At 42.9% G+C, this 26,511-nt stretch overlaps 2 protein-coding genes across 2 annotated transcripts in view; one reads left to right on the top strand and one right to left on the bottom strand.

Annotated features, from left to right (window-relative positions):
• LOC134658326 (calsyntenin-1) overlaps positions 1 to 26,511 on the bottom strand; it is a 295,963-nt gene that overhangs the window by 227,282 nt on the left and 42,170 nt on the right. The gene's annotated exons all lie outside the window — the stretch shown is intronic.
• Positions 17,687 to 21,418, top strand: LOC134658478 (uncharacterized). Its single transcript, XM_063514162.1, has one exon. It carries the CDS (start codon positions 17,687 to 17,689, stop codon positions 21,416 to 21,418), a length of 3,732 nt encoding a protein of 1,243 aa, XP_063370232.1.

Here is a 26,511-nt window from a genome sequence, read left to right as displayed (position 1 = left end):
AAGATGCAGTTGTGAGCTAGCCAAAGGAACTCCTCAATGTAAAATCACAAACACATCGGGGTTTAGGCTCATTAGAAAGGTCTCGAGAAATACTTGATACTCTTGATAGGCATGCATATGAGAAGTACAGTCAGCAATAAAAATGTGTCACAAAAAAAATCGATATTAGCTCGCCAGAGAGAAAAATAGTTGTCCAGTCCAGAGAGAAGGAAGGTGTTATACATAACGTGCTAAATGGATGGCCACAAAAGAATAGCGATAAGCGCTTAACGCCGTACTACAGTTGCAGACACGAACTATCATTAGAAAACTCGTGCTTAGTACGTGGACATAAGGTTGTGATTCCAACGAACTGTCGGAAACAAATAATCTCCGAACTGCATAAAGGTCATTTAGGTAGCACTAAAATGAAATTAGAAGCGCGCAACCGGTTTTGGTGGCCAGGCATGTCAGCTGATATCGAATGTTTTGTTGCGAGCTGCAGCGTTTGCGCCGGGTTGAGACCCTCCCCTCCCCGCGCGCCCCTTGCCTGCTGGGAGTACCCTCCCCAGCCTTGGTATCGTGTACATGTTGACATGCTAGGACCTATAAATAACAAACTTTACCTAATAATTGTCGATGCCTATTCTAAATGGGTAGAATGTTATGACATATCTTCGGGGTCAAGTACTCAAGTTGTGATTGAGAAATTGTGTGATGTTATGTCGAGATTTGGTTTAATTCACACAATATGCTCGGATAACGCGACTTCTTTTGTTTCCACTCAATTTAAGGACTTTTGTAGTTTAAATGGCATAGCACATGTAACATCACCGGCGTACAACCCTATAAGCAACGGACAAGCGGAATCCTTTGTAAAAATTGTTAAAAATGCTATTAAGGGCATAATTGTATCCGGTTATAACAAGAGAGACTTGCCATGTAAATTAAATGAATTTTTGTTCAATTATAGAAACTCCATTCACAGTACAACAGGAAAATCACCTGCCGAAATCTTATTCGGAACCAAGCTACGTAGCAGATTAGACTTATGTTTAAAACAACCACCTCCTCTTAACGTAACACTCGACGAAGTTGTAAAACAAAAACAGTGCTCACAGGCTATTAGTTATGGTGGTAACCGCGTGGTGGAGTTCTTAGAAAAAGAAGTAGTTTTGGTTAAAATTTATAAAGCTCAAAAAACAAGCTGGGTGAAAGGTGTAATAGTAAAAAGACTCGGTGCTACCGTATACCAGGTTAGCTTACTCGATTGCAATACCGTGTTAAAAAAACACTCAAATCAACTTTTAAAATATAAAGGGGAGAACGTTGAGAATTGGCGCGAAAGAGAGAGTGGTAATAATGGTCAACTTTCGCTGAATGAGACGGATATGCCGGCCATAATTTTGTCACCTGCGTCTTCAGGTTACAGTCCGCAACTTCAGTCCGAATCCACCGTCGAGGTGGATGCGCCGACAGCACCTGACCCTGTCGCCTCCGACAACTGGGCCGACTGCGAAGAGGGACTGACTCTAGCCACCACCAGTGCCGCGAGTCAGGTCGCCCCTGCGACCTCCCAGGACACCGAGGTACAGCCGCCGCTCCAAGTCGGCGCGGCCCCGCCGCCGCCGGCGCAGAATACCGCGGCGCCCATTTCTACGAGTCTTTCTGACCGACCGTCTCAAGAACCATCGAAACGGCCCCGTAACGTAGTTAATTATAAGAAATATTTTTAGACTAAGGGTGGAGGGATGTTATAGCTATAAGTATATATATGTACGCATAGGCTAAGTACCGTGGGCTGCGTCCAACGGCCGACCGATCAGTTGATTACAGGACTTCTATAAGCGAGCACGTTTGTTTGTCTTCCCGTCTCCTAACCTCCAAACGAACACAAAGCAACACTCTTAACTGTCCATCGGTGGACCTTATGCCTTTTGTAATAAGGTTTACGAACCGAGTTAACAGTGTGGGCGATGGTATTTCACGAAAAGATTCATATTAATAACCAGCGGAGAAAAATCCATACCATAAACCATCTATCATCAACTGTGGAAATTACGATTTTTGCTTTGAGCCAGAAAGCAAATTCAAATCTCACATGATACACACAATCTGGATCCCATTCTCAAAACCCTCGTCCCATTTCCGCTCACATTTGATAAAAATAAAACCGTTTCGGAGGCCGATTCAATTGTAACAATTTTATATTGCCAAGAATCATTCATTTTCAGGCCACTAAAGCCCATAGATATATATATATATATAGTCCTCGTCGTTTTCGATGACGGCGACCCTAAATAAACATCATGGACGTTGTCTAGCGTGAGCCCTTATGTGGCTGGCCAGGCCGAACTTGTTCTTAAATACTCTATTGCACGTGTGACAATAAAGTTGGCCAGCTGCGTTGAGCGTGATGTACACGTAGGAGGGCTTAGGTCTCTGTTTCCGTATAGATATGTCGGAGGCAGATCGTAAAATCGGCCATATCGAGATATTCCTAGGCATACCATGAAACGCCGCCATTTCATGATCTGACTAGCGACTACCAGCCATATCGTTCAAACATCAACGTTTGACGATTTGCCTAGCGACGTTTAGGCATATCAAATGTAGGGTGTGATATTCCTAGGTATATCATGAAACGCCGGCATTCCATGATCTGCCTAGCGCGACCATCAGCCATATCGTGCAAACTCAAGGGGTGATATTCCTAGGCAGATCATGAAACGCCGGCATTTCATGATCTGCCTAGCGACCACCAGCCATATCGTGCAAACCTCAATGGGTGATATTCCTAGGCAGATCATGAAACGCCGGCATTTCATGATCTGCCTAGCGACGACCAGCCATATCGTGCAAACCTCAAGGGGTGATATTCCTAGGCAGATCATGAAACGCCGGCATTTCATGATCTGCCTAGTGACGACCAGCCATATCGTGCAAACCTCAAGGGGTGATATTCCTAGGCAGATCATGAAACGCCGGCATTTCATGATCTGCCTAGCGACGACCAGCCATATCGTGCAAACCTCAAGGGGTGATATTCCTAGGCAGATCATGAAATGCATTTCATGATCTGCCTAGCGCGACCGTCAGCCATATCGTGCAAACCTCAATGGGTGATATTCCTAGCCAGATCATGAAACGCCGGCATTTCATGATCTGCCTAACGACGACCAGCCATATCGTGCAAACCTCAAGGGGTGATATTCCTAGGCAGATCATGAAACGCCGGCATTTCATGATCTGCCTAGCGACGACCAGCCATATCGTGCAAACCTCAAGGGGTGATATTCCTAGGCAGATCATGAAACGCCGGCATTTCATGATCTGCCTAGCGACGACCAGCCATATCGTGCAAACCTCAAGGGGTGATATTCCTAGGCAGATCATGAAACGCCGGCATTTCATGATCTGCCTAGCGACCACCAGCCATATCGTGCAAACCTTAAGGGGTGATATTCCTAGGCAGATATGAAATGCCGGCATTTCTGCCTAGCGCGACCACCAGCCATATCGTGCAAACCTCAATGGGTGATATTCCTAGGCAGATCATGAAACGCCGGCATTTCATGATCTGCCTAGCGCGACCATCAGCCATATCGTGCAAACCTCAATGGGTGATATTCCTAGGCCGATCATGAAACACCGGCATTTCATGATCTGCCTAGCGACCACCAGCCATATCGAGCAAACCTCAAGGCTCAAAAGGAACATAAACTTGTATTAAAAGGTACGATCTGGCAACACTGGCTCGGACGCAGCGCCATATAGAATGCAGCGCCACCAGTGGCAAAAAATGCAATTATTTTACGTTGCGATCGGTATGAATGAAGCTAGGAATTGGACAAATACATTACTCCCATCGATCTGCCGAATCTTTTATAAGACAGATCGTGATATGCCTGAGTTAATTTTAGTCAGATCATGAAATGGCGGCGTTACATGATATGCCTAGGAATATCTCATCAATTATTTTACGATGCGCCCGGTATGTAGCTAGGAATATCAACGAATACATTGGTCTGACCGATCTGCCGCCTCTTTTATAAGGCAAATCGTGATACGCCTGGGTTAATCTTAGTCAGATCATGAAATGGCGGCGTTTCATGATATGCCTAGGAATATCTCGATATGCCCGATTTTACGATCTGCCGCCGACATATATACCTTACAGACTAACATACATATAAATTTCTTGAACTAAAAACTATGTTAGTGCCACAATGGCGTGGTTTCGTTGAATCGTCTGCTTTTGTGTCGGATTCGGCAGTTTGCCCCTGAACCTCCGAAACGCGACACCGCACCGTTCGGCCAGAATTCGGCGCACTCGATGGTCCCCTGCAGCGGTCGCGGCACGCGCACCGCAATGAGTTGAAGTGCACCTTCAGCGAGTCTTCTTCCTTTTTTTCTTTCCTCCCTTGTCCCAAGTTATGTGGGGTCGGCACAATATGTTTTTCTCTTCCATTCTCTATCTTGCGTCACCTTAGCACTCACTCCTTTCTTTCTCATATCCTCTTTCACACAATCCATCCATCGTTTTTTGGGTCTTCCATCCGCTCTCTGTCCATCAACATTCATCCCTAACATTCTTTTGCCTATATGGTATTTCTCCCTCCTCATTACATGCCCATACTATGCACCTTCAGCGAGCATATGGTTTCAATCTAATTTTGATTCTACTTTGGGTCAGCATCAGCGCCAATCAGCATTAGTTGACTGATCGATTGAATTCGTTGCTTCTACAAATTAAAAGTTTGTCAGAAGCCTAAATAAGGCAAACTTATTACTTATTAGGTACTCTTAATCAGCGGTTGGCAACCTGCGGCCCGTGATCCTGTCACTTGCAGCCCGCGAGCCTCCCTGGCTATTTTGTATGTAATACTGACAAACGACAATGTCTGATAAAGTCATAAATATTAACAAACTTCGTTAACTACTATATGGCCCTTGGCTGCTAAAATGTTGCCGACCGCTGCTCTTAATAGTCTCGCTCGCACTTATTGGTGCACGTGATATTGATAACACTCAAAATCATAGCAAAATAGCATCAAAACCTTCCCAAATTTTAAAACGGAATCTGCCTTCCGTTCCGCGCAGAAAAGTCGAAAAACGTAAAAGGTATCAATATCCAATGTATTTTCCCTTTTAAAGTACATCCTTGGAACACCGGATGTTTTACAGAAGCCATCAGCATCCGGAAAGGTTGTTCGGCTTCGGGTGGAGTCGTGATTGGTGCGTTAAAATGTTTTTAAAATATGGATTACTAGCGACCCGCCCCAGCTTCGCACAGGTTAACAAATTATACATAAACCTTCCTCCTGAATCACTCTATCTATTTAAAAATACCGCATCAAAATCCGTTGCGTAGTTTTAAAGATCTAAGCATACATAGGGACAGACAGACAGCGGGAAGCGACTTTGTTTTATACTATTTAGTGATTTGCTCTGATTTTGTCCGGGCTTTTGTGCGCTAATTTATGCGCCTGCAGCAAAACAAAAATTGCCCTCGATCACAGAACAGACGACCTACCATAGGATATAGGACAATACACAATATGTAGAGATTGTCAGAAAAAAGTGTGCCATTCACTTTTTTTCGCTAAGTATTAAATTTTTGGGTTATTTCGACCCATGCAGAATCCCAATTTAGCTGTCCGAGGCAGGAAGTTTCAGGAGAAACGCACAGTTGAGAACTGCCAACCATACAACCAATCTAAGCGGTGAAGATGGAAATGGTGTTGCGTAGAGCGATGACGGAAAGAAGCGACAGGGATTAATCCGAACAATTCCTCGGAGCACTCCCCGTTCTACAGTTTGTCGTTTTAGTTAGGCAAAAGCTATACGCATCGATTGTTTCCAATTTTCGATCGTGTCAATTGGGGGGCATAACTGCCTAAGATCTAAATAAGTGTAGCTCTGCAAAAACCGACCATAACACAACGCAGTAAGGTTAAAAACACAAACATCCAATGCGATATTACCTGATACAAGAAAGAAACAGATCCCGGATATAGAGATACAAATGTTGGAATAAATCCTGCTGTCACCCGGGATTCCGGACGGATACGCATTTCCTCGCTAACCAGTGTAAGCTAGATTTCGGATTACGTATTGTTTATACCGATATAGAGGTCATACAATGGTAGTTATATTCGGGTAAAAGAGGTTATCGCGCGAAAAACGCGCTCTAACGAGCATTTATTTATCTTACTTGTTTACCACTTTCAGACGTTAATATGCTTAACTTGTTTAAGCCATATACATGTATTGTCATACAAAAAGGGGAAATAGCGAAGAAAATTAGTCAGTTGGTGTATGGTCTTTTTTCAAATAACGATATAAGTAAAATAAATAAAAATTATTAAAATATTTACATATAATTTTTTACGTGTTGTAGTGTCCGAGTGATGTTTCGGTTTCGACATAAAAACCATATTTCAGTCGAAAGTTCGGATTCGGAAAAAAAAATCGGTTTCGGGCGAACACTTGTTGTGTTGTACCTAGGTAACCTAATTGTTCCTCTTAACGTAGAATTTTTGATAAGTGCCTTTTTCTGGGTAAAATATTAAATAAAAAATAATATTACAAACGCCTTCTAATTTCCAACTTCTATCCCCATTAATTGAACTGAAGATTTATTTCAAAGGCCCTCCAGTATATAGCATAATAAAATTTATATTCGTCACAATTTCGTAGAATTAAATACAAATATCTGGAAACGGGGTCTCGGAAATGAAGGCCAGAGCCAAACGGCAATTATGTTTCCCATTTCAACGTGTATTTTAAATGTCCGGCCAAATGAGTAGTCAATTTAATTACCAAAGTTACTTAGCTCATAATTATCCAACTTCTACAAGTAAAATACATGTCACCTTATTATAGGTATTTTGATGTGGCCATGAGCCATGTTGTGGTTAGAGAAATTTATTTTCTCAAAAAAGAAATTTAACATTTCACTTAAATAGAGAAAATACGAGATAAAACATAAAATATGAGTGAGCATGCAGGTAATTAACTAATTAAAATAAAATGTTCTTCTTTTTCTTCCTAGCTTTTATATATGGTAGCCAATTTTTAGCAACTTTTAGAATACGTAGTTGGCACAGATGGAGAGTTTGAAAGTCTGATGCTCAACTGATATTAGTTGTTAGACTCATTTAAAAAAGTTGTTGAATGATACATCAAAAGATGCTAAATTTAGCATCAAAGTTGGGAAAATAAATTATAACTTTCTAATTATAACCTTCGCGAAACCCGTTTTTGAAGGCCTAGAAGCAGGTCTTGAAAGTTCATAGACATGCTTATTAACAGTAACTGAATAAATCGTGCTGTGGTACTAAACACCTTTGTTATAGAAATTTTCTGAACAACCTTTTTTTATTTAACTAAGAAAACTAATTACCGACACGGGAAACCTGTCAGAAATGGCGACATCAAATCGTATCTCATCCTATAGTAGTCCTTTATCGACAAATTAAACTAACTTAAATAAAAAAATATGAGCCGTCACGCCATGATGTTAGGCAATGACGTCAGGCGGCCAACATGAGGGGTTACCGCGAAAACCGAAAGTCGCAAATTGCGGGGATCTTTCTCTTTTACTCCAACGAAAGCGTAATTAGAGTGACAGAGAAAAATGCCCGCAACTTGCGAACTTCGATTTTTCCCCTCCCTCTAACGCATAAATGCGTCCCTTGGAGTGGCCGGCGTTGGCCCATCGTGTAGAGGAGCCATTACATCTTTAAAACTACGCAACGGATTTTGATGCGTTTTTTTTTAATACATGGAGTGATTCAAGAGCAGGGTTTATGAATAATTTTAACCCGTGCGAAGCCGGGGCGGGTCGCTAGTGTTGAATAAATGAGTCGGTATCGCGGAGGCAGTGAAGCCGGGCGGCCAACTTGGGCCGTTGGCGATCGCATTATTCATTGTCGCCACTCGCCCGTATTACAGGGTTGCCACTAGAGTCCGTCAGAAAACATGAAATGTTCCGTCCGGCGTTTTCCGGGCGGGTCGTCAGCGGAAAAACGCGCCTGTGCGACGAAACCTTAACCAGTCAAAATGAGAAAAAAGCAAACTTTTGTCTGGGTGTATTTGACAAGGTTTGACGGCCGGTCTGGCCTAGTGGGTAGTGACCCTGCCTGCGAAGCCGCGGTCCTGAGTTCGAATCCCGGTAAGGGCATTTATTCGTGTGATGAGCACAGATATTTGTTCCTGAGTCATGGTTGTTTTCTATGTATTTAAGTATTTGTATGTTATATATATCGTTGCCTGAGTACCCACAACACAAGCCTACTTGAGCTTACTGTGGGGCTTAGTCAATTTGTGTTAAAATGTCCTATAATATTTATTTATTTCATATGATTACCGCATTTTGATATAAATCTGAATTGACTATGACTAAAAGTTACTTTTATTTACGTGGATTCATACTTACCTAATCATATTCTTATAATTAGGTAGGTACCTACATAGACATTAATATTTTTTCTCTTCCTAATTCTAGATATCAATACAGGTTCACGCCCATAGCTTAAATTTTAGATTCCATTTTTGTATCTAGCGAACTTTATGTAATAGTTTACAAATTAACGCATAATTTATCAATAAAGTTTTACCTTATATCATGGAATCAAATCAATAATTCAAGTAAGTATGTAAACGTCAAATTCAATTAAAATTAGCGAATAAAATGTAGATCACAAATTTACACAAGGCATGTTTCGTCCATAAGTACACGAAGTGCATCCGTAACAAATGTCATCCAATATTTCACAAAAGTAAAATTCAGCCATAAGCATGGTCAAAAAATACTAACTTTATATACCTATAGCAAAATAATTAAGAAATAAACGAAATAATTTTGACAACCCTGGGTGAACCGGAGCGGTTTCATTTAAGCTTCTTTATGAGCTCATTCGAAGGGTTGAAATTGTCTTGGATTTTTCACAGCAATAAAAGGGTTGATATTTCGTTATGTGTTTTTTAAGTTAATTTATGGGTTTACTTTTACAAAATTGGGATACTTTTATAGGATATAGAAGGCAAACGATCAGAGGAATCGCCTAATGGTAAGCGATTACCGTCGCCCATGGACACCCGCAACACCAGAGGGGTTGCAAGTGCGGCCTTTAATATGAGAGTACGCTCTTTTCTTGAATGTTTGAAGGTCGTACCGGTCCAGAAATACCGCAGTTCACGATTTGTGACCACTACAATGATACAAAAAGTTAATAAGGTTAAAGTTAGTCTGGTTAAGATTTAAGATTATATTAGGTATAATGTTTATAGGTTAAGTTACTTCTTTTTTAAATATTGTGTGTTCTGTATTCGCTGTTGTGGCAATAAATACATCTTCTTTCTTTCTTTAATTTTGGAAAAACACCACACTGTTTATCTTATCTTATCTTATTATTTTCGGGGGCCCTTACGGATACACTTCGACCCATAGGGATCTTTTGTGCAATTACCCCCTGGAGAAGATCCGTCAGCTACTCAAGAGCTTTTCCCACCATATCCATGTGTCGGATGATGGAGCTCATGGGTAGCGTTTTAAAGTCCTTTGGTTCCAGATATCCTGCTCCAAAGTCCTTCATTCTTTGTCTGGCGAGGGCGTGACATTCACACATTAAGTGTTTCACTGTCTCTTCCTCTTCGCCACACATACGACAATCGGTGTTGTCAGAATGTCCCATCTTGGTCAGAATTCCCTTGACCCCGTAATGACCAGTGAACACCCCCGTTATGATTTGGAGTTGTCTTTTGCTAAGTTTCCAAAGCTTTTTGCTCCAGCCGGAGTCTACTCCTTGCATGAAGAGCTTTGCATGCTTTAGACCCGTCAGACTGTTCCATTCTTCCTGATGTTTGGTCTTGGCATGGTCTTTAATAGCCGTTGTGATGGTTCCCTGTGAGAGCCCCACGAATGGTTCCGGACCTATAAAGTTGCTTTCAGATCCGGTTCTGGCAAGTTCATCTGCATTTTCATTGCCTATGAATCCCTCGTGCCCTGGGATCCATACCAGTTGCACTCTGTTTTGCCTTCCAAGCTGGTTCAGAGCTTGGACGCCATTATATACCAGTCTAGAGTCCACTCTGTGCGATTCAAGCGCTTTGAGTGCCGCCTGACTGTCGCTGAGTATATAGATATTCTTCCCTTGGGTTTGCCTAACTATATTCTCATGCACGCAGGCAATTATAGCGAAAGTCTCAGCTTGGAAGACAGTGGCGTAATTGCCCATGCTTATACTACTACTAAAGTCATTTGCATAAATGCCTGCTCCCGTACCAGATTCTGTCTTAGACCCATCTGTGTACCATATGATGTCGTTTTCATCAGGGATTGGTGCTTCAAGACCTTCGGTCCATTCTGCCCTTGTTGGAATTTTAACGTTAAAATTCTTATGGAATACAAACTTGGGTTGCATTTTATCGCAGCCCATGTTCGTAATCCTTTTCACGAAATTGTCGCATTCCATGTTTGTGTGCTTGGTCTTTGGCTTGCTATCGCTCCAGAGGCCTGTTAGGGCCAACCTGTGTAACGATTTCCGCGCCTCAGATTGTATCACTAGGTGTAACGGTGGAAGGTCTAGCAGTACCTCCATCGCCGCGGTTGGCGTCGTTCTAAACGCACCAGTAATAGCCATGCATGCCGTTCTTTGTATTTTCATAAGGGCATCCCTGCATGTTCTCTTTAGTGTCCTTGGCCACCATGCCAGGCATCCGTACAAGATGATTGGTCTTACCATCATGGTATAGATCCATCTTAGTACCTTGGGGTTTAGACCCCACGTTTTGCCATAAGCCGATCTACACATTCCAAACACTCTAAGTGCCTTGGTGATTGTGAGTTCGACATGCTTTCTCCAGTTCAGTTCTTTATCAAGTGTTACGCCTAGATATTTCACTTCATTGGACATTTCCAGGACCCTTCCATAAAGCTTCAGCTGCTTCATGCCATTAAGGGTCTTTTTCCTGGTAAACGGTATTACCACTGTTTTGCCTGGGTTTATGGAGAGTTGATGACAGTTGCACCATCTCTCCACTTGCTTCAGTGCTTTATTCATGATTTCCGATACTGTTCCCGGGAATTTTCCGTTTACAAGAATCACTAAATCATCTGCATACCCTACCGTATGTATTGGGCCTTTGTTTAGTTCTTCCAACAGTGAGTTAACTACCAGACTCCAGAGAGTTGGTGAGAGAACCCCACCCTGTGGGCAACCTTTCGTAGCCGTAGCTAGTATTTCGTCTCCCATAAGGGAGGATGTTATTAGTCGGCTATTTAGCATAGTACCAATCCATCTACAGATTGTCGGCTCTATGCCATGTTTAGATGCTGCAATACTGATTGCCTGATACGTGGTGCGGTCGAATGCCCCCTCCACGTCTAGAAAAGTAGCCAGACATAGTTCTTTGTTTTCTATCGCCTGTTCCGCTCTGGTTGTCACCAGGTGTAGTGCCGTTTCAGTCGATTTACCCGGCTGGTACGCACACTGCAATTGGTGCAGTGGATGCCTCTTAAGAGGACCATCCCTTATGTGTCTGTCTACCAGTTTCTCCAGTGTTTTGAGGAAAAACGATGACAGACTTATCGGCCTGTATGATTTGGCTTCTGTGTAATCTGCTTTGCCTGGTTTAGGCAAATACGTTACTTTTACCATCCTCCATACACGCGGCACGTGTCCGAAGGCTATACACGCTCTGTACAATCTACCTAAGTGCGGTATTAGTACATTGGCGCCCTCTTGTAGTAGTATGGGGTAGATTCCATCTGGCCCCGGGGCTTTGTATGGTTGAAATGTGGATAGTGCCCATTGTATCTTATCGTGATCTACTACCTTTTTAGACGTGTCCCAGTTGTACCTGGTTGTGCTAATGGATTGTTCCATTGCACTGTTTACTACATCGTCCGTTACGCTCTGATGTATTATCGAGCCTGGGAAGTGTGTGTTACACATAACTTTAAGGGTTTCGAGCCCCGTTTCAGTCATTCCTCCGTCACTTCTTCTAATGGAAGTAAGTGGGACTGACTTCGTTGCGGCTAGTGCCTTTGTGAGTCTCATGCCTTCCGGTATGGACCTGATTTGATCGCAATGGTTCATCCATGCTTTCCTTTTTGCTTTCCTCACGGCTTTGCTGTATTCCGTGAGTTTCTGCGCGTAATGCTCAAAGTCATTGGTCCTTTTAGCATCATTGAAGACAGCCCTGGTTTCCCTCCGGAGTTTAGCAATCTCCGGGTTCCACCAAGGCGCCTTCTTCGCCAGGATTTTCTTTTCCGGGCAGTTGTTTGACCAAGCTGTGCAGACAGCTTGTACTATTCTGTCTGTTTCAAGTTCTATGTCAATAATAGAGTTTAACTTGCCTTTAGGGTCTCCCAGTTCCACCTTCAGGTCGCTTTTGAACGCTAACCAGTTGGTGTTTCTGGGATTCCGTTTGCGTATAGTTCCTAATTCGATTTTAGTCTTATACCTGAAGCATATATATCTGTGGTCCGATAAAGAAATCTCCCCAGAGACATGCCATGAGCTGATCTTATTACTCGCGTTGTTGGACGCTAGCGTTATATCAATAACCTCACCCCGCCTCGCATTGACGAATGTCGGTTCATTGCCTTTATTTAATATTTGTAAAGAGGAGCTTACCAGAAAATCCAGTACCTTCTCCCCTCTTCTGTTGACACCTGAGCTCCCCCAGATGACGTGGTGTGCATTTGCGTCGCAGCCGATGACCAGGTCGGTGTTCACCTGGCTGCCGTAGATAGCAAGATCCCTCAGTTGCCCAGTGATTGGATCCGCTGCCTCGTAGGGAAGGTAGGCTGATGAGATGATTAGCGCCTTGCCCCCCCCCTTGTTTTGGATCTTGACCATGGTCAGATCCCTGGAACAGAAAGCATGTAGAAGCATAGCGTTAATGCCATTTTTAACATAGATACATGTCCTCATAGTACTCTCAGGACAAACATATAACAATGTCCCGCCAGTACCGTTTAAGCCTCTTATCTCGCCTTTGTAAATATATGGTTCTTGAATAAGAGCAATATCGAATTTATCGCTTTTTAGCTGCCTAGCCAGAAGGGCAGTGGCTGCTTTATTGTGCTGAAGATTTATCTGTACGCACCTTAAGCCCTCCATTGCGGCGTTTATTGTTTGGTGGTGCTGAGATCAGCAGCCACCTCCTGGACCGTGTCGTCGAAGGACATGGGTGACATGGTACTCTCCAGGTAGAGTTCCGCCAGACCACGCAGATCCTCTGAGCCCGCCATCGATGAAATCGGTGACGATGCTCGAGTCATGCACAGTCCGGCATGGTCCTCTCCCAGCTGCACCATGTCCCCCGCCTCCTCCGGCTGGTCCTTAGCCACCTCCACAGGTGCGTCACCGGCTGGTGGCGCCTCCCATCCCGGGGCCCCCCCTGTCGCCACAGCGACCGTAGCCTTCTGGGCTACCTCACCCCCCTCTCCCCCCACCCCACCCGGCTCGACCTCAGCCCCCCCAGGCCCCTGCTCCCGCGCTTCCTCCAGAAGCTTGAAGTGGCTGGTGTCGAGCCCCGAGTGCAGAACGTAGCCGGCCTCCTTGATGACGGCGGCCGACACCCGGTCCATCAGTACGATTCGCCTAGTGCTCGGCCCCGACCCCACGGTGTCGACTACCTTCCACTCGCATGTGCGCAGCCTAGGGTTCCTCCTCTGCAGCACCCTGAGGGCCCTCGCGATATCCTGACTGCCATCGACCACCGTTTTCCAGGCCATCTTGACCGGTTTCGGCAGATCTTTGGCACTCACGACCTTTAGGCGCAGCCCGGCAATCTCCCCACCTCCGATTACCGTGCTGAGCCATGCCGCGGATTCCCTCCCCTTGCAGGTGACGTTGAGCGCGCCCCCCACGAGGTTGCCGAGTGTGATGTCGGGCATAGGCTCTGCGGCCTCATCCAGAAATAGGAGCAGAGCTCCTACGATGGCCGGCATATGCTCCTGCATCACTTTCTCGGCAGGGAAGGCCACTGGGACGATGGCCATCTTCTCGCTCGCCGTGACTTCCGCGAACGATCCCCCCACCCTCGTTCTCTTGCAGTCACCAGCGAGCAGAGATGAGTCGCCACTGGCCCCCAGTGACCTCTTATTCTGTGGCCTTCCCGCTCCACTTGTGGAGGGTCCAGCCACCGATTCCGCGTCCGTCTTTCCTCGCGCCTTCGCACGCCTCTTCTGCCTCCTGGACATAGCGGCTCCTCCACCCGACTGCACGTCCACGCCCGTAGGCATGGCCGTGCTGTCAGGGGCGCCCGGAGCAACGCCAGCAGGATTTGGAAGCGGTGCTCCCGTTCGCCTCTCGCAGTAGGCCATCGTTCCGCTGCCTACTCCTCCGGCACCTACGCTAGTCGGTCCCCCTAGGGAAACTTGCTGGGCGCATTCGCTTTTCGACCCTTGGGGAAAAGTTCGAGTGGTACCTTTGGAGTGGCCTGCACCACCATGGCCTCTGCCTTTCGCGCCGTGCGCGTCCTCCGTCCTCGCGGACCTCCACACCTTGCCACTACCTGCTCTCGCGTTCCTGTCAGGGACAGGCCCACGAACCGCTGGAGCAGCAACCTTTGCGCTATGCGCCTTTGCCTCATCCCGTACGGGTCCGGCTTTTCCTCCTTCCGTCGTTTTTGGTAATATGTCATCCATAAAACCACCAGTGAAAATTTCAGCAGCTTGGCTCCCCACCCTCCACGGAGCCTCACATTTGGGATGCTTTGACACATCAGGGATACCAAGCTGATATAGCGTCCCAAAGTGCGTTGCCCATGAATCCGCACGGTGCCAAAACCCTAGTCAGCTCCACAGCCGACATGGGAATCGTGCTCCGCCGATTACAGACCCCTACACCCCAGGACACTCGCCATGCGGCCATCTGACTGGACACAACAGCCGATTGATCTTGACTGGCTAAGTCTAGACCTCCCGTGTGAGATGAATCCAGAGCCAAAGGAACTTCTTCTAACGGGGATAACGACAGCAGACCCCCGCTTCGCGCCCGCTCCCAGGATCTCCTTCTCCACCCGTACGGGTCCCCGCGCACGGCACAAACACGCGGGTGGCATTCTACCGCTAATCATCCTTCTTTGTGGATGAGAAGCCCGCTGCGACATGCCAACACCACACTGTTTACTTTTTATTCAAAAATAATTATACACTTGCAGTTATCAAAAACTAGTACAGTATCCCTAATATTAGTTCAAATTTACCTAAAATAAATGTGAAAGCTCTCAGGGGTAAAAAGTATAAAGTAAAGTTTGGCCGCTATCCATAAATATTAAAGCCACTTGCATATTTAAGATGGAACTGACAAAATGCCAAAAAAGTTTATCGCATAAGTTATTTTATTTCAGCATTTCATATATATTCACATCGAGTTCAGTTTGTATAAACCAGCTTTTACTACAGTGAAGGAATATAGTTTTCATTTCTCATGCTCTGAAAGTGGGTCATTGCTGTTCTAAAAGGTGTGCAGAAAATGACACGTTTCTGCACTAGAGCATTTTACGTTTCAAATACGACTATATGATTTTTTTTTTATGATAAGCATTTGAAATTTGGGTTTAAATGTACCTATTTGTTAGACGATTTCCATTCCGATATTTAACTCCCCATTCCATAAAAAAGCGGCCAAGTGCGAGTCGGACTCGCCCATGAAGGGTTCCGTATTTAGGCGATTTATGATGGATAAAAAAAAAACTACTTACTAGATCTCGTTCAAACCAATTTTCGGTGGAAGTTTACATGGTAATGTACATCATATATTTTTTTTAGTTTTATCATTCTCTTTGTTGTGTTAAATTTGAACCCTATGCATGCATTTTCAATTACATTCCTGCCTTCTCTTTCTATGTATATCTATCCTTTAGTCGCCTAATAAACCCGTACAAGATCACACGTCTTTCTGATTTATTTAAATCCAAAAATCCAAAATAGTTAAAAGTGAACCTTATTACAACCATCATATGGTCGCAATCGAACCGGATCAATTAGTGCATCGGACACCGGCCGCCCGGCGGCGAGAACAATAGCGAGCCGCATTCCAGAGATAAGGAGCCGGCAGATGCTAACGAATTGCACCTCAAACTAATGAGTTTATTTGATTATTAACAAGTTTTATTGCTAAAAGTTATAACGGCGTTTTAATAGACTTGTACGTGAAATTGCAGTGTTTTATCGTTAACAATGACTGAAAAACAAAAACAATTACTCGCTGTGCTTGAGGATAGTGCTACAGTGCTTCGGAAAACACAAGTTAACCTAAAGAAATGCCCTAAGGAGAGATTAACCAAGGGTTACATCGAGTCTCGGCTTAAAATGATTGACGAATACTGGGCTACGTTTAACCACAGTCACCAAGAGTTGGTCAAGGCTACACCTACGGAACAAAGGGGTGTTTTACCATACTTTTTAAACGAAGAATTCTTTGTTTACGAAGATTTGTACAACGTACTCAGAGGAGATTTGATGGACCGAATTGCAAGTTTAATGCATGAAACTTTGATGGAAACTTCTGTTGCTAACTCCAGCTATGCTATAGCAGGAACACAAAACAACTTCGTACGTTTGCCGCGGATCGAGTTACCTACTTTTAGTGGAAGCTACGAAGAGTGGCCCGCGTTCAAGGATTTATTCATATCACTCGTGCATAACAACAAGATGTTAAGTGACGTACAAAGGCTACATTATTTGAAGACAAGTGTTACTGCTGAAGCGTCGTCATTACTGAGGCACATTCAAATTACGTCTGATAATTATTCACAAGCATGGCTCATCCTGAAAACAAGGTATGGCAACAAACGATTAATTTTGAACAATAATTTGAAGAAATTGGTTAACCAGCGTAAAATGAACACACAATCAGCTGCTCAACTGAAAATACTCCTAGATACAACGTCAGAGTGCTTACACAACATTCAAAACCTGAATGTTTCTGTTGACTCTTGGGATCCACTTGTGATATTTTTGCTCGTTCAGAAATTGGACCCAGAGACGCATAAAGACTGGGAAGAGCATGCGTATAAGAGTGACTCTGAACCCTTACCGAAGTGGAACGATTTTAAGGAGTTTCTAGAGGCCAAGTTTCGTACACTGGAACTACTTACGAATAATACAAAAGAAGTGAAGTCAAACAAGGAGCGAAGTACATGCCATGTTGCCACACCTACCTTCGAGAACAGGAGTTGTGTAATGTGTAAAGAAAGTCATACATTATGTCACTGCAAGGAGTTTACCAAGATGGAACCTACGGAGAGAAGCGAATATGTCAAGAATAACAACTTATGTTACAACTGTCTAGTACCAGGGCATTCAGCATCAAAATGTCGAGTACCTGTGTCCTGTAGAATATGTCACCGACGTCATCACTCCCTTCTACATCAACTAAAGCAGACTGAGCCTGTGGCCCCTACGAGTCCCTCACAACCACTGGCTTCATCATTACATGTTGTAGAAGACATAGAAGAAGTGCAAGCAAACACAGTGATCGCGTTACATCTCAATACTAGACAGAATTCAGCACTACTAGCGACTGCTGTGGTGGAAGCAAGAAGCAATCAAGGTCACATCATTCCACTGCGCGCGCTAATAGACTAGGGTTCCGAAGAATCATTTATAAGCGAGAAAGCGGCTCAACTACTAAAGCTTGACCGACAACATGTAAGGGGAAGCATCACGGGCTTGGGTTCCATGAGAGCAGAAATCAACCACGTCTGTGAGCTACAAATAAAATCACAGTGGGATAAAACATTTGTCCTACCGGTTAAGGCTTATGTAATGTCGAAACAGCTGACCAGGAAGTTACCTAAGAAGCATATTGTTCAACAACCATGGCCTCATCTACAAGGATTACAGCTAGCGGATCCTAATTACAACAACTCGGGACCCATAGATCTCTTGCTAGGGGTCCGAGTATACGCTAGAATACTGCAAGCAGAAGTAGTCAAAGGTCCACCAGGTACACCATGCGCACAAAAGACTGACCTGGGCTGGATTCTTTTTGGAGAGAGTGATAGCACATCACAAGAAGATTCTTACCTCGTCATGCACCATCAGGTCGATATAGAAGACACACTGAAGTCTCTATGGGAAATAGAAACAGACACCAAGAGAAAATATACCAAGGAAGAACAGCTATGTGAAGAAATCTATGAAAAAACAGTCACTCGAAACCAAGAAGGAAGATACATTGTGAAACTGCCATTTAAGACTGAGAATCCAAAAGTACTTGATGGTAATACAAAAGAGATAGCTACAAAGAGGTTCATGCAACTAGAAAGAAGATTTAAGCGTTCGCCGGACCTGAAAACAGAATACATAAAGGGTATTAATGATTACCTTGAAGAAGGACATCTAGAAGAAGTACCTGAAAAGGAAAAAGAAGATAAATCGGTATACCTACCACACCACGCTGTAATTCGCGACGATAAAGAAACCACGCGCACACGTATTGTATTTGACGGCTCCTGCAAAGGATCAAACAACGTCTCATTAAATGATGAACTGATGATAGGCCCACAACTACAAGATGACTTAAGAAATCTTTTAATGAGATGGAGACTGAAACGAGTTTGCTTCGTGGCAGATGTCCAGAAGATGTACCGCCAAATATTGGTAACAAAAGAGGACGCAAATTACCAACGCATTCTTTGGCGACAAGACGAGTCTGAAGAGTTAAAAGAGTACCGTATGCTTCGAGTCACTTTCGGTACCGCTCCAGCTCCATACTTAGCGGTCAAAACACTTCAGAAGATTGCTACTGATGAAGAAGAGAAACAACTTGGTAAACAAACAAACAAGCACAGCGAAGTGGCAATCAAAACAATAAAAGAAGACTTTTATATGGACGACATGCTGTCAGGGGCAGCAACCGCTGAGGAAGCGATCGCAATAGCTAAAGAAGTAACACGCATCCTGAAACAAGGCGGATTTCAACTCATGAAATGGTCCTCTAATAACATTGAATTTATGAAATCTATCGATGAAGATAAAAGATCAGCGAATGCACAGATAGAACTGAACCTTGATGGAACTATAAAGGCACTTGGAATTGCATGGAACCTTGGTGCAGATCAGTTTCAATACAACTTGTCACTATCACCAATGCCAAAGACGATAACTAAACGTGGGATACTATCAGATGTACAAAAGCTATTTGATCCACTAGGCTGGATCGCACCAAGCACTGTTATGGCGAAGATGCTGATGCAAAGGTTATGGCTTGAAAAAGTGTCTTGGGACGAATGTGTCAGTCCTGAGCTCGAAGAAGAATGGAAACAGATAAGAGATGATTTTGAAAATGTCAAAGATATAAAGATGGATAGATGGCTTGGCACAACAGACTCGGAAGAAGAAAAGATACAGATACACGGATTTAGCGACGCATCTATGCGAGCATACGCTGCCGTCGTATATATAAGAGTTGAAAGCGAGAACAAAATAACAACCAAAATCATCGCTGCACGAACGAGAATAGCACCTTTGAAAACTATCTCCCTCCCGCGCTTAGAATTATGTGGCGCGTTACTCCTGTCTAAACTCATGAAACAAATTGGACAAGCGATGAGAATACCAACAACAAACATGTTCGCATGGACCGACTCTTCGATAGTAATCGCTTGGCTTTGTGGAGAACCCAATAGATGGAAACCGTTTGTAGCCAACCGCGTTGTAGAAATCGTTGAGAACCTAAACAACAAACACTGGTACCATGTGCAATCTAAAGATAATCCTGCAGATATCGCTTCAAGAGGGATGAAGCTGACCACACTTAAGAACTGTGATCTGTGGTGGCACGGCCCGAGCTGGTTATCTGAAAAAGAAATAAATATTAGTAAACAAGAAGATTTTACAACAGATGAAGAAATAAAGGTACAGAAAATTCAAACTTACCTGAATATTGAAGACCTGGAAAGACAAGAAAAGGCACTGAGTACACAATTTGGAGATTTTGATAACCTAACTGAACTACTTAAAGGTATTGTCTATTGCCTAAGATTCTTAAACTGCAAGAAAAATCCAGATGGCATTGATAAGGATATTACTACAATGGAATTACAAAACGCCATGAATATTTGCATAAAAAAGGTACAGCAAGAAGAGTATCAAGAAGAAATAGAAAGATTGACATCAGATAAACAAGTGAAAGGAAAGAGCTCCCTAAGATCCCTCGCCCCATACGTAGATGAAAACAAGGTCCTCAGGGTGGGCGGTCGCCTCAGATATGCAAATATAGACGAAGACAGAAAGCATCCTATCATTCTGGGAAACAGGAACGCTTTAGTGCCACTAATAATTGCTGATGCACATACAAGAACGCTTCATGGCACTTTGCCTGAAATGCTATGCTACTTACGTTCTAAGTACTGGATATTGCGAGCTAAGTCCTTAGTCAAGAAACATATTCAAAAATGCCTTACTTGTGCAAAACAAAATGCTACGTCGAAGCCGCAAATCATGGGAGATTTACCGGAGCCGAGGGTCACTCCTTCGAGACCATTCCTACACAGTGGAGTAGATTTTGCAGGGCCATACCAGATATTGACGTCTAAAGGCCGAGGAGGAAAAACTGTGAAGGCCTACATAGCTATTTTTATTTGCATGGCCGTCAAGGCAATTCATATTGAACTGGTTGGAGACCTTACCTCAGAAGCATTCATAGCAGCATTCAAACGTTTTGTCGCTAGAAGAGGAAAATGTACTCACCTGTGGAGCGACCAGGGTAGAAACTTCGTAGGTGCTAACAAAGAACTTGTTGAAGCCTGGAATGAAGCTAAATTGAAATTTACCGGACCAATAGCAGAGACACTTGCAATCGAAGGCACACAGTGGCACTTCATTCCAGCTTACAGCCCTAACTTCGGTGGCCTTTGGGAGGCCGGCGTCAAGTCCATAAAATACCATTTAAAGAGAGTTCTGACAACAAACCTGACGTTTGAAGAATTTACGACGGTACTTTACGAGACTGAAGCCTGTTTGAATTCCCGGCCCCTATGCCCACTCGATAACTCAGATCCTGAAAACGCTGAAATACTCACCCCAGGACATTTCTTAATAGGCGAAGCCCCTATCGTTGTTCCAGCAGCAGATTATAAAGAATGTAAAATACATACCTTGTCACGCTGGCAACTCACGCAGAAACTGTTGGCAGATTTTTGGCGTCGATGGCAAGATGAGTACCTATCCAGACTGCAACAAAGACCTAAATGGCTGAAAAAAGAGAAAGAGTTTAAAATAGGAGATATAGTGCTTATCAAAACTGATAACTTACCTCCAGGCAAATGGTCACTGGGCCGCATCATGGACAAACATCCTGCTGAAGACGGTTTTACTAGAGTGTACAGTGTCAAATCCGGTAGTGCTATAGTGAAACGATCTATATCTAAATTATGTGCGTTGCCCGTTGATACTGAAACTTTATAATGTCAATTTGATTCAATTTAAATTGTACTATTGTAAGGTTATGAAAAGGACGTAAGTGTCCTTTTGGTGGGCGGTATGTTGTGTTAAATTTGAACCCTATGCATGCATTTTCAATTACATTCCTGCCTTCTCTTTCTATGTATATCTATCCTTTAGTCGCCTAATAAACCCGTACAAGATCACACGTCTTTCTGATTTATTTAAATCCAAAAATCCAAAATAGTTAAAAGTGAACCTTATTACAACCATCACTCTTATTTTAGAAGTTACAGGGGGGGGGGGACACACATTTTACCACTTTGGACGTGTCTCTCGCGCAAACTATTCAGTTTAGAAAAAAATGATATTAGAAACCTCAATATCATTTTTGAAGACCTATCCATAGATACCCCACACGTATGGGTTTGATGAAAAAAAAATTTTTGAGTTTCAGTTCGAAGTATGGGGAACCCCAAAAATTTATTGTTTTTTTTTTCTATTTTTGTGTGAAAATCTTAATGCGGTTCACAGAATACATCTACTTACCAAGTTTCAACAGTATAGTTCTTATAGTTTCGGAGAAAAGTGGCTGTGACATACGGACGGACAGACAGACGGACAGACAGACAGACATGTGATCTTGACGCGACTTTATTGTTAAGAGAATAAGAGCTTGTGAAGGTAATTTTGAACACCTGGCCCGCTTAGCAACATCTGCTGCTGACTGTACGCGTACCTGGCGATTGCGTTCGAATGACACTTGAGAATTAATGGAATGCCTTATATGCTTATGTATGAGAGAATACCTAAAGGTCGGCAACGCGCATGTAACACCTCTGGAGTTGCAGGCGTCCATAGGCTACGGTGACTGCTTACCATCAGGCGGGCCGTATGCTTGTTTGCCAACGACTACGCATTTTAACTTAAGTAAGGACGCCAAGCACGAAGAATTTCGTAAATTGATCCGCCATTTCCTGTCTCTATCGCACGCGCTTAATTTATACATTGCTGCCCCGCTCATTATGCCGGCGACGCCGGCGTTCAATGGTGATAAGTCAAGTGCCAAAATATGGGACTCATAAATCTCATCATACTCAAAAATATGTCCTACAGCTCTTATCCTCTAGCCGCCCATACGTCAAACCTTGCCAAGCAAAATGAAATTTTATTTTGTCAACACAAAGTTCAAATTAGAATGGAAGAGGAGACCTTTTTATAGGTATCTGGGTGGGTAGAGGATATGTCAGCGAATCAAGAACTCATCATCCTCCTGCGTTGTGCCGGCATTTCGCCACGGCTCATGGGAACCTAGGGTCCGCTTGGCAACCAATCCCAGGAATTGGCGACCTTCCAACCCAGAGAGTAAACTAGGCCCTTATTGGGATTAGTCGTTAGGTTTCCTCACGATGTTTTCCTTCACCGAAAAGCGACTGGTAAATATCAAATGATATTTTGTACATAAGTTCCGAAAAACTCATTGGTACGCGCCGCGGGTTTGAACCCGCGACCTCCGGATTGCAAGTCGCACGCTCTTACCGCTCTTGGGGCATATTTTTGAGTAAGTTGTATGCACCCATATTTTTACACTTGACTGTAGGTACTACCTACTCTCAATATTCTCAGATTATTTTAATCGAAACAAATCGAATTTCACGACCATCGACAAATCGTTCTGATCGTGCACTTGTACAGAAATAGACCGTGTAATCAAAGGTGTTTTATACCCGATTCCCACAGGCTTGCCTATTTTTAGACATTCCAATATCCATCCATCCAGGTCCATAATAGCTATTTGTTTGTCCATAAACAAAACTTGCCCCCGAGTGAAATTTTTCACCTCACCAACCTGAAGAAAATATTACGAGTAACTGTAAGATATCAAACAAAATCAAACCAAATCAAATCCAAATGAATGTCATTAAATATGTATCATTCAAAATCATCATTTAAAAGTCAATTCTACCAGCAAACATAAGAAAACAACTCAAAATTTGAATTTGATTACTTTGCGCCACATGTGAATAAAATGCAAGTTTGCTATCTGTTTTTAAACAACCAAGAGAGCCTTTACCAGTTGGTGTGGTGAAAATAATATTTATTGAGGCAACACACGATTGATGTAACACGTAACCATATGTCTTCGTATTTAATCCATCAGTTACATATTACTCCATTACCACGTCTAAGTGGAAATGAAAAGAAAAACACAAGTACGTGTAAATAAAGTGTAATGTGGATAAAGGTGATTTATCACATACGGCCATTTTGTCGTTTGATCATAGATTACCACCCCCAGACTACTACGCTTTATAAAAAATCAAGGTTTATGTCACACTGAAGTACATTATAAAATTGCATGTACTTACACACAAATAAGAATTGTTCATAAATTAAATTAGAAAGATTTTTAAATTAGACAATATTAATAAAAACAAGAAAGATAATGACAGGTCTCATTACATACGACGTATTTTATATATTGACGAGTACGAGACGAGTAATACGAAAATTGTGTAAAAAATAATTTAAACGGCTATTAAATGAATCAAATTAAATAGTTTTAAACATACGCATAAAAAAATATAAATATAAACGTCAGTATTTTCAATGTAAAACTCATTTAAAACTACTTGGTTCGTATGAATTAGTGACATAATTAAAAAAACCCCATAATTCACTCGTGTGTTATAGCTTTTTTTTTTTTTCAGAATCTATAACACCCGCGGGAACAATATAGGCCTTTGTCCTTCAGTACACCTGCATGATCAGATCTTTTTTGAGCAAGTGTGATGAAAAGATAGCTGTAAGATTTATTAAATAAAAAAAATAAAAATAATTTTTTTTTCGTAGCATGCTACTTTGAAAGCGTAGTAGTTATAAACTGCTATACTCTCGCACTTAATTGCAACCCCTTTAGTGGATGAATTCCGGGATTAATATGTAATTTTAACAAGTGTTTGCGTATATATCAAAGCTAAAGGAGTAAATTCAAACCTTCAAATCAAGGGTGAACAGGCACCTTCTGGGCAGGCTCGCTCCATCGTAGGCCACGTCTTCGCCTCGGCTAGTCTGTGGCCATGAGTAAGCCCATTAATTATAAAAAAACAATACTATTTTTGAAGATAGTATTACCTTTTTTTTAGTTAAATGATCGTAGTTTTTATTTTTTTCAAAGACTTGTACCTACTGTAAAATGTTCCCAAAAATTATTTGTGTTAGTTGAGAGCGCCAATGTGAATGTCGTCACCCCGCGACATATCTGACATGCTCCATCTAGTGAGCGAGTGATCTGGATTATTTGACGTGTGAGTTATTGCACGTGGGAGTATAGAACACATGAGGCTAAGTACAGTCACCCACAAATCACATACGTGTTACCTACTTACAAGTTAGAAAAAACTTTTGTGTAAGTACACAGCTGGCGGTCTAGCATAAGTTGCGTTAATTCTCGCGCGCGAGTCCATACTTGAAGTCGCGCTTGATGAATGGAGTCGCGCAACTCATGCTAGAGCATTTTATTCAAGACTCACCACGAACCTGCCGCCAAAGAGCCGCTCCCATACAATCGTAGTTACGCTCTCATCTTTAAAAAAAACAACGGGTTGCACTCAGGGAGTGCCGGCAGAAGTGAAAACTCAATGACTAGTGCAAAATGCACTATGTATAATTGAGGTTAACGCCATCTAGCGTTAGCGTTAATTACCTACTTGAAACCCCTAAGCACATCACTGTTAGTAGGTACTGGAGTTATATTAATACCAGTTAGAGCGAAACTCACGAGATGGCATTTAAATCAATAAAGAAAAACTCAATGACATTACATGTATCTACGTCACGTCATTACACGATCACGTGACCGTCTTACGGCCACGTGATCGTCTTACGCTGTCTCGAGTTCAACATTTTTCCCCACCTCAAAAAGTGCACAGCGCCGCTAAAGAAGTTTTCACTTCAAAAACATGCTTAAATTCCATGAAAGTTGGCATGAATTATCAAGTAAGATACATATTAGACGTGTGCGCCGCGCCGGCGCGCCGCCGCCGCCGGGTTTTTTTGCCACGCCGCCGCCGCCGATAAATGATCGGCGTGAAATCGGCGTGACCTTGAGTGTTGTTAATCAGCTATTACCATCATAACTTGGTATTTGGATTAAAATTTGAATTTATTTGTATTATATATGTTACTGTTGTATAATTGTTACCATTTATTTTTAAATTAAACGGATTTAAGCCAGTGGCACAAACTTTATGTTATGACACACAGATTAAAGTAACTGAGTTATCCTCAGTGTTCAGCGTCAAGAAAGATGAGGAAATAATATATGAAGTAGGATTTTTCCTGTTAATTTGGTATTCTCATTCAACTATTAGATTATTAGATTTTTTATGCCCTCACCTAACATAAGAAGTTATATAGAATGGTACGTCATGATTCATGAAAATGCATACATTGAAATTAACTATAAAACACAGGGCTATGTACCATGGGACCTCAAGGTGCGACAGAAAAGGAAAACTAACCAGCTAATGTTGCGATCATCATCCTTGCTTGTACTATTGTTGACTGGCTGACAGGAGGACATCAAGAAATACATTGAAATGGCGGCTCTTCTGAAGAAAATGGAAGTTGAAAGTTCTAGAGAGGTCTTAAGATCAACCATTCCAAGACCAAAGTAATGGTAGTAGACGGCAAACATACTCAGAGTTACCGACGCACTCGGCGATTATGATAAAGCAAGCTAAGTAGTTTGTTAAACGGTTACGCGGGTGCCGGCGGTTTGCACCGTTGAGATATGCCGCAGATTATGAGTGCTATGGCTTCGACGTGCAACTAAAGTGCACTTAGTACGATTTCTCGTCTTTTTAATATTCTAGTAAGGTGCCGAAGAAACGTGGAGCCTCAAAAAGTGTGACGTCCAAAGCTTGGCCCTTTTGAGATGCGGTGTTGGCGAAGACTGCTGCTTATAAGCAGCATGGAGAGCCGAGTGGGCATATTGAGCTCAATATGCCCACTCGGCTCTCCACAACATCTTTCTTCGGACATATTATGCGGTTTCCAACGCATAATCTGAAGAAACATATGAATTAAGGCCCAATGAATGGAAAACGTGCTCG

This window comes from Cydia amplana, chromosome 22, assembly GCF_948474715.1.
Source record: "Cydia amplana chromosome 22, ilCydAmpl1.1, whole genome shotgun sequence".
Classification (NCBI taxonomy): domain Eukaryota; kingdom Metazoa; phylum Arthropoda; class Insecta; order Lepidoptera; family Tortricidae; genus Cydia; species Cydia amplana.
The sequence above is the reverse complement of the archived record's forward strand: the minus strand, read 5'-3'. Positions and strand labels throughout refer to the sequence as shown.